This window comes from Lepidochelys olivacea, assembly GCF_965140295.1.
Source record: "Lepidochelys olivacea isolate rLepOli2 genome assembly, chromosome: 15".
Taxonomy (NCBI): domain Eukaryota; kingdom Metazoa; phylum Chordata; order Testudines; family Cheloniidae; genus Lepidochelys; species Lepidochelys olivacea.
In genome coordinates this window covers 20004991-20020735 of record NC_140425.1, presented here as the reverse complement: position 1 = coordinate 20020735, position 15745 = coordinate 20004991, and the positions used below count along the sequence as shown (strand labels likewise).

Genomic DNA, 15745 nt, shown 5'->3' with positions numbered 1-15745 from the left:
GCCAATTACAGATGTTTAGAATTTACATAATTTTATATCCATTAAGAAATCCTTCTAGTTTTTAACTGTTGCAAACATTGAAACCTCTTTGTTTATATGAGCATATAAAATAGGAAAATTAAGGAGAGAAGATGAGTCAAGTTTTGCTTAACATCCAGAAATCACATTGTGTTGTGGTTATCCAGGCAGGTCCTGGTTTCTAATCTGAATGAATACTTGACGCACTGTCTGACATTTGGCAAGTCAATTGACCTCATTGCGTTAGCACATGTGACTAATTGCATAAAGATGCTCCTGGTTAAACTATAGGCTTATTCCCAGCCTCTGTTGTCCCATCCCTCCCGTCCAAAGAGTGAGGTCTGGATTTATAAAGCCCATCCTGGGAAATAGAAATACTAGATCCCACCAGTATTTAAAGGCTGAAGTTGAACTAACACGATGGTGATGAGAGTGTTATAAATCCCTGGAGGACAGATGGAGAATTTTACCTCATTGTATCTCAACTCATCCTGCTTCTAAAACTGGATAAATGGCATGGTGATTTTCTAGGAGTTCTAGGATTTGGGTGACGCGCAGTGTCACAACCTCCAAGTCTCTCTTGTGTATCTGGGCCTTAGCCTTTCTGTGCCTGAGTTCCCCATCTCTAGAATGGGAATAAGAGCACTTCCATTCCTCATAGAAGTGTTCTGAGGATAAGTACATTAAAGATTGTGAGCTGCTCAGATACTATAAAAAGAAAAGGAGTACTTGTGGCACCTTAGAGACTAACCAATTTATTTGAGCATGAGCTTTCGTGAGCTACAGCTCACTTCATCGGATGCGTACCGTGGAAACTGCAGCAGACTTTATATACACACAGAGAATATGAAACAATACCTCCTCCGACCCCACTGTCCTGCTGGTAATAGCTTATCTAAAGTGATCATCAGGTTGGGCCATTTCCAGCACAAATCCAGGTTTTCTCACCCTCCACCCCCCCCCCCCCCACAAATTCACTCTCCTGCTGGTGATAGCCTATCCAAAGTGACAACTCTATACTATAGTGATGGGGACTATGCAAATTTCATAATAAAAAGGATAGATAAAAGCTTAATACCAAATCGTTACTATCCCCAATTTGTAATCTATGTCATGACTCTATTACCCAAACTATCAAAGGGGATATCTCTTTTGCTTAATCAAAATACAGTGGTATGAAGACACTTGTATTGATACAGTGAGAGTGATTCTTAATAGAAGCTCTTAAAATCCAGCTAAAGATCTTTGGCACAACCATAGTTTTGTCATGATTCTCCCCGACCCCCCACCCCAAATTACAAGCAATGCAGTGTTTGTCAGGAATAAAAGAAGAACTTTTGAAAACAAAATTAGTGTGACAGGATGGCTCAAGGGTGTTGGTAAGGGGATAATAAAGCCTTTCAAATGTAATGGGTACATCTACACTACAAAAAACACATGGCAGCAAATCTGAGTGTGGATCAACTGACTCCGGCTCATGGGCTCGGGGTGTATGTGCGATAGGGCTAACAATTGCAGTGTGGATGTTCGGGCCTGGGCTGGAGCTCTGAAGTCTGTTGAGGACGGGGTGGGTCTCAGAGCTCAGGCTCCAGCTTGAGTGGGAAAATCTATGTTGCTATTTTTAACCATGTAGCGAGAGCCTTCCTAGGACTCACTGCAGTGGAGGTTTGTTTTTCAGTGTAATCGTACCCAAAGTCAATGGTTCAACTCCATTCAAGGTTGGAAAATCACTGGAAGGCATTTGACGCCCCCTGTGACCTACACAGAATGAATTATTACTTGCATCTCTGTTCCTTATGGACAGGTGCCCATATCAAAGTGTCATCCAATCACAATTAATGCTAATTGGCACCCTTGTTGGCAGACAGGCATAGGATTAATTGGGCATGAATTACCCTCTGCTTCTTAGATGTCACGCCTCTAGAACAGAGTAGACCCAGATTAGTGGGCAATATGAAGAAGTTTGCACTGCTAGTTGTTTCACAAATGACTTGTTATTTTTACTGTTTGTTTACTACTTTGCATTTCTCAGAGCTTGCCCAATGAAATTGACACCAAAAAATCATCTCTCTCTCATTTTCAGGCAGCACAGTGATGCAGCATTATGTTATTTGGGTAGCAAACCAGGGGAAATGCTTATTTGGTAAAAACAAAACTAAAACAAGGTAAAATGATTTGCTTTGATTCAAGTGGGAGAGGCCTGTATTCTTGATACTGGTGCTGCCAGGTTCTGTTTCTGCTGATAGTCACGTCTCTGTGTATGCAGTGATGATCCATTACATAAGGGTTGAGTAAAGGCTTCCGGACTGGGGTCTGTCGGTGCGTTTAAATGGATTATTCTGAAGTAAAATCAAAAGGATCTCATTTTAGGAATGCCAATAAAATGCATGGATGTTACTCTGATACTCGTATGGCACTTTTCGTTCAGGGCTTCTAGAGGTTCTGAATGCAGCAGTTGGATATAGATTGTTTTTAAAGAACTTTGAGTGTTGCCGGTTCTCCCAGAAAACAACAAAAGTCGGGCCTATATCAGGGGATGTCCATGCAAACTGCTCTGCAAGCAGGGGTCTTGGACTCACATGAGTCTAAATATGTGAGATGTTGGAAGGGATGTTAAGAATTAGATCCAAATTATTACCAATGACTAGCTTTACATATGCAGTGGAAAGGCTATAAGAGAAAAATATCCTTTTCCTGGTCCAGGAAATGTTAATATTAAATTTGGGGGAAGAGGGAGTATCTTTGTAACAGTGAGCTTTTTAGCTGTGAAAAATGTCAATGAAGTGGCATTCGATCGTCATCATTCCAGGTACAGCATATTATGCACTGATTGCTGCTTTTGTCCTTTTAAAACAAAGGATGCTCTGAGCTGCACTTAAAATCCCATAAGGTAATGAAACCTCCTGTTCTTCCGTTTTGCTAAACTCCTTGTCGGTGTCTGTATTTAAACTGAAAGGTCAAGAGAGTTAATACAGACCCCCCCTCCCCCACCTCCCTACGGAGCAAATATGGTGCCTCCTTCTCAGTTCTTTGTATGCCTTATTTTTTATGTTTGATATGTTGACTATATGGGCAAGCGATCAAATTGGCAGAACAGGTAATGTAATTTATCTGCTGAATATCTTTATGCAAATAGGGCGATGTTATTAACATTATGATGAGCTCCCTTGTTTTTAGCTTACTAGTATTTGGGGGTTGTTGGTGTTTTTTTGTTGGTAGCAGCTCAGAAATCCCATAAATGCTATTGTCCTTCATTTCATCACACAGTAGCTTTATTTCCAACCACTTTACATTAAAAGACTTATTTATAACCCAGAACCCTTAGTAATGTTTAGAGGCAGAGGTCAGATCTGTGTGTAACATGCGAGAGGCTAAAGCCTAAACATTGTAAGCAATTTAATTTATGTTGCTGCTGTCAGAGAGCTCCCAGTCAAAGCTTCACTGTTCGTATGCAGCTTGGAAGCCTAGGATCTGGGGATATCTGAGTGGTGTGGCTTCTGTTAGTAAGCAGGTGGCGTGATAATACAGAATAGTTGTTAAATTACAGGGGGAAAGGGGGATTACCGCTGATTACAATTTTGCAGTCACCTAGCAAGGTTCTCTTAACCTTTGTATAACTGGGTTTACCCTGCATGTAAAAGGGGGTTAATAAAACATAGCTATCTTGTAAAGCATCCTCAGACCATGCCAATTGCTGGGGGACTGGCTGGTCACCTGATGCTTTTTCCTTTTCTTGGCTTCTTGCTGCTTCTACGGGCCTCCGGATTCGTCACTGCAAGCAGGAGCCTGGAGGCCTGAAGCCGCAGCTGGGAACAAGGAGGAGGAACCAGCCTAGCTGCCTCTACTAGGGCTCAATGTTACGAAAGAGGAGGAGTAGAGGTGTCAGCCACAGAGAGAGAGTAAAGTCCACAGAAACAGGCAATGAGGCAGCTCCATAGCATATCCAGAGGGAGAAGAGGACCAGGTGGCTGGACCATCTGTCCAGTGGAGAAAGGGAATCAAGTGGTAGAATAGCGTGTGCAGGAGAGAGGAGAGTAGGGGCTCAGAGACATGGAGAAGTATGGACCGGGGGAAGGGAGTGGATTAGAGCAGATGGGATGGGGGAGATGAAATGAAGAGCAAACATAGACACTATGGTTTAGTTGTACTCAAAAGGGACAGAATTTATGAAAGCTGCTTAAGATAGATCAGAGCATTCTCAGTATTGCTGCTCCATGCAAGCGGTTAGTGCAGTTATCACAATGAAGAATGGGAAGTGGTGGTGGTTCATGCAATCACTGGCCAGCGTAGAGGGGGTTTGCTCAGTTGTGAGCGGGCGGAGAGGTCTGGCTGCACAATCTTAAGTGGGAGGGGAGGTGGTGCATGAGACAATGTCTGGCCCCAATTCAAGATTCCTAAGGGCAGGTCTACACTTAAAATGATGCATCAATTCAACTGTGGTGCTTAAGTGAAGACACTCCTATGCCAACGGAAGAGTTTCTCCCATTGGTGTAGTTAGCTACGACCTTTCACGGAGGTGGATTATGTCAACAGGACAAGCTCTCCCGTCAACATAGCGCTGTCTACAGTGGGGGTTAGGTCGGTGTAACTACATCACTCGGCTGTGGATTTTTCACACTCCTGAGCGACGTAGTTATGCTGATATAAGTCTGTAGTGTATACCTGGCCTTGCAAGCGTCTGCTTAAGTCCCTTGAGGTATGTCTGCACGGCAATCAGAGGCTAACCTGTGCTGCCAAACTTCTCTTCTATTGTAATTTACATGAGCTAGATGAGAGCTACCTTGGGTATGTCTGCACTTGCTACAGTCACACCTTTGATTGCAGTGTAGAAATACCCTTTGAAGTCAGACTTAGGGCATGGCTACACTAGAGTGTTTACAGGGTGGAGCTGTACCCATCTCCCATCGGCTTAACTACTTCAGCCCCTGTGAGTGGCAGTAGCCATGTCGGTGGGAGAAGCTGTCCACTTATGTCAGTGTCACTTACATCTCTCGGGGGGGAGGAGTGAATAAATCACCCCCCTGAGTGACATAAGTTACAGGGACATAAGCTGTAGTGTAGACATAGCCTTAAATTCTGTACTGGATAGGGATGAACTTAAGCACATGCCCGATTACATTTTTGCATCGGGGCTTCTGCTAAGATGTGGGCCACACTATGAATAAATGTGAGAGACCCTACCTCAATTGAAAAGAGCTATTGAACCCCAAACGCCCACCCCCAAACGTACAATATAGTTGGTCACAATTTAAGTGTTAAAATAGCCTTTGAGCCAGCACCTGGAAATGCTCTTTGACTGTTACAAAGTGACGGGGGCAGCAACTTGGAGAATGCCAGAAAATAACTGAAGAGGTGCTTAGTTGTAAAGTTTCCACCCCAAAAAATTGGGTTGGGGGGAAATCTCACAATGTTACTTATATTACATTACACATAATCGCTCGCATTACTTATTGTGGCATATTGTTTCCTTCTACAGAGTTCTGCTCAGTCGCTTTCAGGAAGAGGCTATTCCGTAAGTCATTTTACAGCTAATTCTTTCACTATTGTTGCTGTTGATTGCAGAGGTTTATATTACCTGTTGCATATCCACTGACACTAAGGGAATACAAAACATGAAAAATAAGCTTTGAGCAAAGCACTGTCTTGTGTTTCTATCAAGAGACACCTTCTACACACAAGAGAACGCTGAATTGCCTATTTTCAGGTCTCTTGAATTTTGTTTTCTTCATGGTTTTTTCCCCTCAACAGCTTTTGACTAGTCAATCAAGTAATGAAAATTAAGAAAGAAAAAAGGAGGAGATTTTTTAAGATAGATGCCTCTCTCCCATTGATTTTCTAACTACCCTTTGTGCCTTTGAAAGTATTCCACCCAAAATGAAACCAAACACATTTTAAATTCTCTTGCTGGCTAACACTGTGCTGTGTAACTGATCAGAACAGAATAAATCTCACTTGATTTGAAAACGGGGTAACATGATTGTTTTTGCCTCCAGTAAACCAGGATGCCATAATTATAGGCAACGTTATAGGCCCTGAGGTTCAAAAGTAGATGCATACAGATGCAGTTCCACAGTGGTGTTTAACTGGCCATTTGTATGTGCAGATACTCAAAGTTATTTGTATGCACAACAATGGTATTTTTCCATGTAGATGTGTTGCACTCATTTGTACATGTGCCTTGCACTCACCCACCTGAAAATTGGGCCTACAAGTGTATTGTATGGAATTTATATGAGACAAGAGAGACACAGGTGTACGATGTTTATTTAAGACATCACTAAAGTCCTGGATTCAGATTACACACAACTCTTAGAAGAAACGTATGGCATTTAGATGCATGTAGTGACGTTGCTGGTCTCCTATCAAGTCATGTGTTCTCTGATTACTGGTGCAGAGGTTGTAAAGTGAAGTTGTATGATGATCTGAATTAGAAGTGTGTTAACCCATTTAACAATCCCTACATATACTAACTGGCAGTAGTCACTCCTGTTGTAAGTTCTATCATGACATAAGTTTTACCTTCTAGGTGAATGACCCGGAATGTGTGTCTGATATCAAGAGCTGCTTCCTTTTAACAATATAATTTAAAAAGGGGGGCAGGTTGTTACATATTGTTTATGAAGTTGGTGTAACATCCCGACACACAGTCTTTTAAAGTAATTGAGACTGATTTTTTTTAATGATGTATGTTGTACATTTGTCCATTTGACACGAGGGAAAGAGAGAGAGAGATTATTTGAGTAACGTGATGGAACTTGTGCGCGTCCAGCTGGTGTGATGTACACATTAACTTTGGGAAGCTGTTAGATGTGTCCCAGTTTCAGAGTGACAGCATCATACATATATCCTCTTGTGACAGAGGCACAATGCAGCGTCAAGTGCATTGGCATGATAGTATCATATGATTTGGAGTCTAAAGGCTTTATAAATAATATTTTGGATACTTCAGCTGATGTTTTGTTTGACATGTTTGACATGCATCTCAAATATCTTGCAGTCAAAATATTTATTGTATCTCAGGTGAGTATCATTGCTTAACTCACTTGCTGCATGAGATCTTTTGCTCGAGCATGAAGACTCAAATGTACATGTGCAAAATAGAGCAGTTAATCTCCCATACAAATGAAGGGCTGGATCCATCTAGACTAAAAGCTCTTTAGGCTATGTCTTCTATAAAGTGCCATGCATGCCTGTGGCATTATATAAATAATAATGAATCGCCTTCACAAATTTTATGTCTGGGAATTAAACAATTTCCCATTGGCCATAACATGGGTTTCAAAATCTGAATGGAAAAAGGCCAAAGGATTGTTCAGAAGCCCCTAAACCAATACATCATTGGGCGATTTTGTCTGTTGCTGACTGAAAATAAATCTTTTTTTTTGGTCTTTAATAACTGATCTTCAGAAATTATTTATCTCCTTGTCTGAAAACTGGTTTTGTTCTGTAGTGGTAGTGTCTCATTTAGCCAACCCAGACCTTCTCAAGGGAGGGGTGTGTTCTTAGCATCCCCGAGCAGTGTTTTGAGATCATGAGTAGCCTGAGCTGGAGTTGCTTTTCCTTCTGGGTTATCATTTTATCTGTTAAATTGCCTTCTGCCTCACCACATACCAGCTGCTGAGGCTGATCATTTCCCTTAAGACTATCATGCTATTCTAAATTGATCCAACATAAGGCCAAGACTATAGCTTCTAACACTGCCAAGATCCCGTTGGCCCAAACTTAGCTTGGAACCTGACTCTCCCAGGTGGCACTAAGATGTTCTAACCACTGACTCAACAAGACTGGCCAAGCTAGAGATTGTCCTTAATATATTGCAAAGGTTTTATTTTCACAGGGAACTTGCTGTATATTAAGCACTAAATCAGTATTTTGGCTTGGCCTTCTGTTTATATCAAAGAGCCTGTTTGCCAGACATGATGAAAGCATGTTTAAAGCATAGCATTCACAAGAGTAAGACAGTTTCTTTTACTTGTGCCCTATTCTCTTGATACTTGTGATGGCTTATGTTGTTAAAGATTGTCACTTACAAAATGGTACATAGTTACTATGCAGGGTGGTTGCTCTTGGTTTCACAAAGAGCTGGTTAAATATCATAAACTATTTTTTACATTACATATTAGGGTTTGTTTTTTTTAAATGAACGCGCTTTGGATCTGCACCCTTTTGTGTTCGCTTTTTTCAATTATCCTTGCAGATGAGTTTACTGTCAGGAATGTTCATATAAACAACAAGTTTATAAGGAGATAGTTACTGGTAAGAAGATAATTTGAAAACCAGAATCATGAGCATTTGCCAAAAACCTTATTCAAAGATTTAAGCTCATCCAGTCAGGAAACAGAATGCTATGTAACCTATGTGTCCAATCGCAACATCTCAAATGTTGAATGGGTGACAGCTTATATGAAAACTATAGACCAAAGACAAGATTTTCAAATTGGGAGCCTAAAGTTAGGTAGAAAAATGAATTTAAGCATCTATACAAGAGACCTAATTTTCATTTGCTGAACAGCCCAGCGACTCCCACTGACTTTACTCCTAAATTGGAACATTTTGACCACAGAACTACTGGTGGAAATTGCTGGGCATATAATTTCACAGTTTGTTCACAGATAACTAGCGATGAGAAAAAGAGGTGAAATTCATTGACTAACATGTTTGTTATGAATTTACTGCTCAGCATAAAGTTTCAGACAATGATTAATTTTACCTGGTACAACGAGGTTATGCAACATATGTAGATGTGTGGATTAGCAAGCTGTTTATCTCATAAGCAGTGTAGCATGAGTTTTTCATGCCTTTTTCTGTTGCACATCAATTGTGTATTTTCTCTGTGTTGAGAAATGGAATGGTAGCATGTTTTTGGAGGGTAATAACTTACTCTCCATTTCTTTATTTTAGCAAGTATGTGATAAGGTATTATGCTATGCCTCTCATGCACATGGCTGAGATCAGACATTTTAGATTTCAGCCATTCTGAGCCAGAAATGTGTGTTTCTTGCAAGCAGAAAAAACAGATATTTTGGGTTACAACTTAAAATAGGCAAATCCTCTTTCATACATTTTACTTGTAGGCGTGGAAATTTTGGGAATGCTTCACTGATCCTGTGTCCAGTTTCTAGATTTCACTAAGGTTGCACTGTGGAGCATTTTAAAAATGTATTCTTTATAGTTATACATTTGTTTGACACAGTGTGTTTAGGAACTAGTGACAATGAATACAATAACAAATTTCATGGACTATATGAACACAGCTAAAATGCCTCAACTGTTTGAAATGTAGAGCATTGCATACAGATAAGTCTAGGCTAAAGTTGTGCTTGGCTCATTTTTGTACAAAGGAGAAGGGGAAGAGGCAGAAGTGGGAATACATGGTAATAAAAAATCTTCAGATAAATCATGTAGCTTGTTTATAGAACATCTGTATAGCTGTTCCTCTTATGAAATGGAAGGGGATAAAATGCAGAAGAGAAGAAACTTGAAAGCACATGGCAGATCCAGGTTCAGTGAACCAAGTTGTTTCTGGGTATCCGCTGGAACAAAGTGTTGAAGGATGGAGCTCTGTGTTTATTTTTTTTTGGTGCTGAAATAAGCTTTTTTTAAACTAATAACAATAACATTCACTTGGCAACAAACGCAGCTGATTTTTACTCTATGCTGCTGTAAAATATCAAACTGTGCAGCCTCGTCAAATTCCTGGCAGCCCATTACCTCTTTTTTTTTTTTTGGAACACCGGAAACCAGTATCCCAAAATAATTTATATTTGAAGATCATGTATATCAAGGTATGTCTAAAACACATAAGGCTCACAGAGAGAGATCTTGAGATGATTCTTTCTCTGTTTGGGGCATCCAAACTCATCGTGATTAGTGCACCTTCCCACCATGTTGTGACTTCTCATAAAAGTGAAGTACGTATACAGACAAAGTTAGAGCCAAGCATAATATAGGCAACCACTTACAATTTTCCTGAATGCACATGTCCACCAATACTCCTGATTCTTGCTTTCTTGCTATGGAACACATCTGCAACTTTGCTGTAGACACTTCCTGAGTGTAGAGTCATTCCTGTCAAATTGTATTGAGATATTGAGAACGGGTTTCCAAGCAATTAGTGGCCATCTTTAAAGCCCTCTGGATCCAGTTATCTAAGAGACTGCTTTTACTCTCTACTCTATCTCAACAGTTAAGCTCTGCTAGGATAATCTCATCTGTCTGTGTTTGATCCTTGGCTTTCCAAAGCTTAGAAGCAGGACATTGCCAATTTTAGGTCCTGGATTTGGCTCTTTCTGACTGTCCATTATAGTCAAGTTGGTCAACTTCTGATCACTCTGCAAGGCTTTTTTATTCATGTCAGGCTTTTGCTGAATGTTGGTTTTTTTATTTCTCTTCTGGTTTCTCTCTCCAACAGCTTATTAGCTGGAAGTGTTAGATCAGTGTTAAAGCCCAAGTCATGTTGTAATAAGAATTATGGTCTCAATCCTGTAAGGTACTGGGCACTTTCAACTTGCATTGAAGTCAGTGAAAGTTGAGGGTGCACAGCACCTTACAGGATTGAGCCCTAAGTAAGATGATAAATAAATAAATAAAACTGGACAAATAAACATAGTCCTGAAGGGACTGAAGAAGCCACTAAATTCATAATGATATTCCAGCTAGCCTCTACTCATCGGGTGTTCTTAGTGCCTCAGCCTGAAGGGGATACTCTTTATTATAGCCACATGCAGAACTTCCCTTGATATGCTTTCTACTGTTCAGAAATGAAATCCCTGGAGGCTGGCCTTGATGTAGTACTTTGCAATGCCACGTTCTCACATCCCATGGTTGTCATCTTGTCATGTCCTCATATTCTTCCCGCCACAACCATGCACATTCGATTGGCCAATTGTTGCACTTCGCCAGGTCACTGAAAGAGCCTTTGTGCACAAGCAGCTGGGGTCATAGGAAATGCTTCATATTTTGAGGCTATCTGCTGCACTCACAGGTATTGGGGCCAGTGCTGTAGTCCCACTTGATCATTACATCTCTAGACCAGCTAACTCCAGCATGGAGTCAATTTAAGGTAATGGCAGGTAGTCAGGGCTGATCTGTAGCGGGTGGGAGGTGCTTGACTGGTGGGAACTGGAGCCCACAGGTTACAGGGTCGTTCCCTACTTTTGTTTGCCATAGCTGTACCCTTGTCTGTTTGAGTGACAATGTTAGGGGCTTAATGGTGGTGAGAAAAATTTGTTGTGACTTCAGTTGACTCAGCATCAGTGTTGTATCACATAGCGGATGTCTTGGATCTGTGCGTTGCATTGTGCACTCGACTCTCCTAGCAACTTTCCAGTGTTTATCAGGAGGAGCAATATCTGCGAGGCTACGGAGGCTGTTGACATGGGTAGGCTTAAGGTATCTTGTAATATTGCAACAGGCAGTTAAGTAGAGGGTTTAACTTTTTTGCATAAGGGGATCGTGCCCAAACTGCACAGGCGTATTCAGCAGAGAAGTAGCAAAGTGCGAGTGTAGTTGATCACAGAGTCGAGGGGTCTGCACCCCACTTTGAAGTAACCAGGTTGCTGAGAGTGTTGTTTTGTATGCTAACCTTGGCTTTAGTTTTCTCAATGTGGGCTCTAAAAGAAAGTGTGTGATGGAGAGGAATACTGAGGGATTTATGTAACAAGTAAGTTTTGTCCCATGCCAGCTATTGTTGAGTTCACATTTGACCCCTCGGTTTTTTAAATGGAATGCATGGACTTAAACCTTTGCTGGGTTTGCATGCACTTGGTTGGCTGCATAGTACTTATGTTAAGTGCATTCACTGGAGTACTCTCTAATATGCCAGCCTCCTTGTGCTGTGCGGTGACATCTGTGTAGATAAAGCACCTTGTGCCGGGATAGCTTGTCTGGTCATTTGTGTAGATGTTGAATAATGTAGGTGCTAAGACACTCCCTTGTGGAAGGCCCTTCTGTTGTTGTCATTGGCCCCATTTGCCACAAAAGTGCACAAAGGATTGTCTGTTCTCCAGCATGGTCTGTATTAACTTCATTGCCATAGTACCTTGGCAAGAAACCCGCAATGATTGACTGAGTCATAGACAGCTGAGAAATCAACAAACACCGCTCTTGTCATCAGTCTCCTTTTATATCCATCTTCGATATATTGCGTCCAATTCAGAAGCTGTTCAGTGCATGACAAGCTCAGTTGAAAGCCAGCTGTTTTGTTGATTAAAAAGTGGTTCAATAACTAGTGTAACAGTAGTCTCTCAAACAACTTTAAAAATCACACAGGATTGAGAAGGTTGAAAGGGTTTTTTTTAAGATCAGATGGTTCCTTACCAGGCTTCAAAAAGGCCCCCATGCCTTGATTTGTCGCCGGATTTTCGGTATCTTGAGCTGGATGAGATGGATATTGAACATAGTCTGGAGCCATTTCCATGTGTGTGAGCTGAAATTTTAGATCTGCTGTTTGGATGTCATGTAGGCCTGCGTGCCGTGATGATGAATGTACTATGAGATAGATGGAGGAGGGAGATGCCAGGTTAGACATCCAGGATGGGGCTCTTGCTCCTTGGGATGAAAATACAATGGAAATAGTTCATTCAGCCAAAAAGGGGATGGACAAGAATGGGAAAGTGCCCCAGTCAGTTAGAGAGAAGTGTTGATGGGGTTCTAAACACACTCCTATCCAGTTCTCCTCATCTGGGAGAATAGTACCTGTTACCTAGGGATGCTGTGTGTTAAATGTGGAAGGGAATACTTGAGACTCTAATACAGATGGAAAAAGGTCTCCTTGGGGATGGGAAAGAAAGACTGTGCCAAGACTATTCTTTTATAACTTTTGTGCTGTTTGTGTGCACTGCTAGAAAATCCCTCCTGTCTGTGTGCACTGCTAGAAAATCCCACCTGTCCTACAGTGGATTTTCTACCGTGCGGGTTTAATTCCATAGGCTAACACTGAGTTCCTGTTTTTAAAAATTAATAAATAAGACTTCCCCATCCTGGAGCACAGGAGGAATCTTCAAGGTCCAGGACTATAACCGCACATCAATCTGACTCTAAAAAGGTCTGACAGTTTTCCTTTATTAGGTTTCCAGACACACCCATTTTATTCTGCATGAACCTGGTTATCCTTGTGTTGGGATTAGCCCAAACAAGCCCTTGTTGCTGAATAAATGCTCTTAGTTTGTTGTATGGACTTCACTTTTAATTCATTGTGCCATGTGAGATCTTGAGTCAAGCTGAATTCAGTGGAGGTATGTCGACATAAATCCACTAAGGATCTGGCCCGTTGTCTTTTTGTGATACTTCTACAATCTGGGAATTTAAATGCTGCTGGAAAATTAGCACACTTCGCATTCTGGGCACATGAAGGGCTTTTGGAGTCTTTGAAAAACCCCATGGAAAACCTAAGTCTAAATAAATAAATAAAAAAAATAAACTCAAATACTTGAATTGTACAAATAGGGATGTGCATGGACTTTACTAACACACATGTCCTTTAAAAATTCCCTTCTCTCAGAATCTGTTTCCTATTAAATGACATTCTGCTTTTAATTATGATGAAAAGTCCCATAAATTTTCACTCATCTCAACAGCCGTAAATAAGCACAAAGGGCCCTTGCTGGCTAAATTTCAGTCTGTCTGAGTCAGTGGCATTGGCAGAGGGTCTGATTGTGAGGCTCACAGAGCAGCCATATTGACAACATAACAGATACACAAGGGCACCCCTTTGTTTATAAGACATGAGCATAATTGGATGACGTTGATTTACATAAACCAACAAGCATTAATGCAAGAGCAGCCAGCTGACATGGCAAGACTCTGAGATCCCCTCGAGGGACGGGTCATATGACTCGTCTCTGATTTTTACCACATTTTTAACCCACTCCCCCTCCCAATGGCGTGGTGGGAATCCTATCTCTAGTCTGACTAGAAAGCTATGATTATTATATAAACAAATTTCCAGAAGGTCCCCCCATTAAGCACTTCTCCATAGGATAGCCTAGCTACCCACAGCCCTTGCATACTGGAATAAAGAGCTGTCCTAAATCCATCTTGAATTCACTAGCCTGGAAAGGATTACATTCTGCTGAAGAGGAAAGGCAGAGGGTTTTGAGGAGATCTGGTCTTCATTTTTGGACCTTTATGATTAAGAATGGCCTAAGGCGGTTATGTTGTGTGTATCTCATAGCTTTTCTTATGTAATAGGTCAGCATGTTTCATTGTCTTCGTTTTCACATTGTTTGTCCTATGCACTCTTCTTCTCTGTTTCCAGTTTTTCCTTACTTCCCTTTCTGTTTTAAAAACAAACAAAAAACAGATTAGCAATTCATCTCAATCAGGATCTCGCATGCTTGTCTGATGCTAATGTTGCACTAGACAGTGGTGTCATTTGTGGGGGAGTGGGGCCTTTAGATTTTTTTATTTCATTCTGTCACAGGGTTGTGTGTGAGCTATGACCACACAGACAAAAGTTTTATATACCCAATCCCTGTGGACTATACAAAAGCAGAGATGGCCTATTTATTACACTTCATGCTGTGGTGGGCTTATCAGAAGAAATTAACATGGTGGGGGGAATTTATCAGCTTGTTTTATCTCATATCTTACATGTTTTTATTGAAACCTACACCCAAAACCGCTGAGTGAAGAGAAGCAGCAGAGGAAATAACAGTGACATTAACCCAAAACACTGGCACAAAAATAAAAGAAAGGGAAAATGATGTGTTATGTTGGTCTAATTAACAATGGAATAAGAAACAGTGGGGGAGGGGAAAGTGGTCCAGTAACCCTTGCATATACTGCGTTTGCCTAAGAGAGTGTAAGCTAACGTATCAGTTGACATATTAATCGATAAAGATGATTTAATTGTGTAGCTCAGTAAATTCTCTCTCCCCCCATGCACACAATTTTTGTTAGCTAGTCCCCAAATAGGTGTGTGGTTGTGTTTTCCATTCATTGAACACCAGCCACAAAATAGTCTGTAGTGGAAAACAGCTGTTTAATTCTTGTCTGCACTGCAGATATGTAGGTAAAGTTTCACCTGGTCTGACTCTGTCCTTCCTGCTCCATCCCATCTATCTATATGTATGTTTGTTTGTTAAAGGCCCGAGGCAAATCTTCCTGACCAGCTCCATCATCTCCCTAACAGAAAACAAGGTGCAGCTTTGCAGCTAAGGAGACAATAAGCCCGAGTCATATCTCACACCCTGAAAGGTTTCTAATAACACCTTAAAGGTTTAACACAGTGTTACTAAAGCTGCAAATTGCAAAAATAAAATAAATAAAATCTAGTGTACTACATGGGCTGGGATGTTTTCCCCCTACTGTTGCAGACTGACTGCTATTTAACAAGCCATTAAAAATGTACAATACCTTGATATATGCAGTTGCATCTTCAGAAGGAAGATAACATTCCATTCACCAGAGGATGAACCTAAGTACAGAAATTACACTGCTTTCAGCTTTAAAAGAAGGGTGGGGTAAGCATGCAGCTCAGCCTCACTGACTTCAGTAAGAGAACAGCAGCCTGTGATCCCCAGAAGTGGACCAAGATTCATGGTCTACCTTGCTCTGAATGGCTAGGAAGGGGATCTTTCAGCCCTTGGATGTGAGGGAAGAAGAGGTAGTGGGGGATTTGACTGTGGGGATTGGATTTTTTCCGCCATATGAACTTTTTTGTTAGAGGATAAAGGCGGTAATCCTTGTCAGCTGTACAGGATGCTGTTTGCACAATACTAGTGTT

At 41.1% G+C, this 15745-nt stretch overlaps 1 protein-coding gene across 2 annotated transcripts in view; it reads left to right on the top strand.

The window, feature by feature from the left end:
* FBRSL1 (fibrosin like 1) overlaps positions 1-15745 on the top strand; it is a 743463-nt gene that overhangs the window by 364203 nt on the left and 363515 nt on the right. For both annotated transcript variants that reach the window (XM_084649612.1, XM_084649611.1), the window contains exon 4: positions 5495-5530. In XM_084649612.1, coding sequence (XP_084505738.1) covers positions 5495-5530 — 36 coding nt within the window. The remainder of the gene's footprint in view (positions 1-5494; positions 5531-15745) is intronic.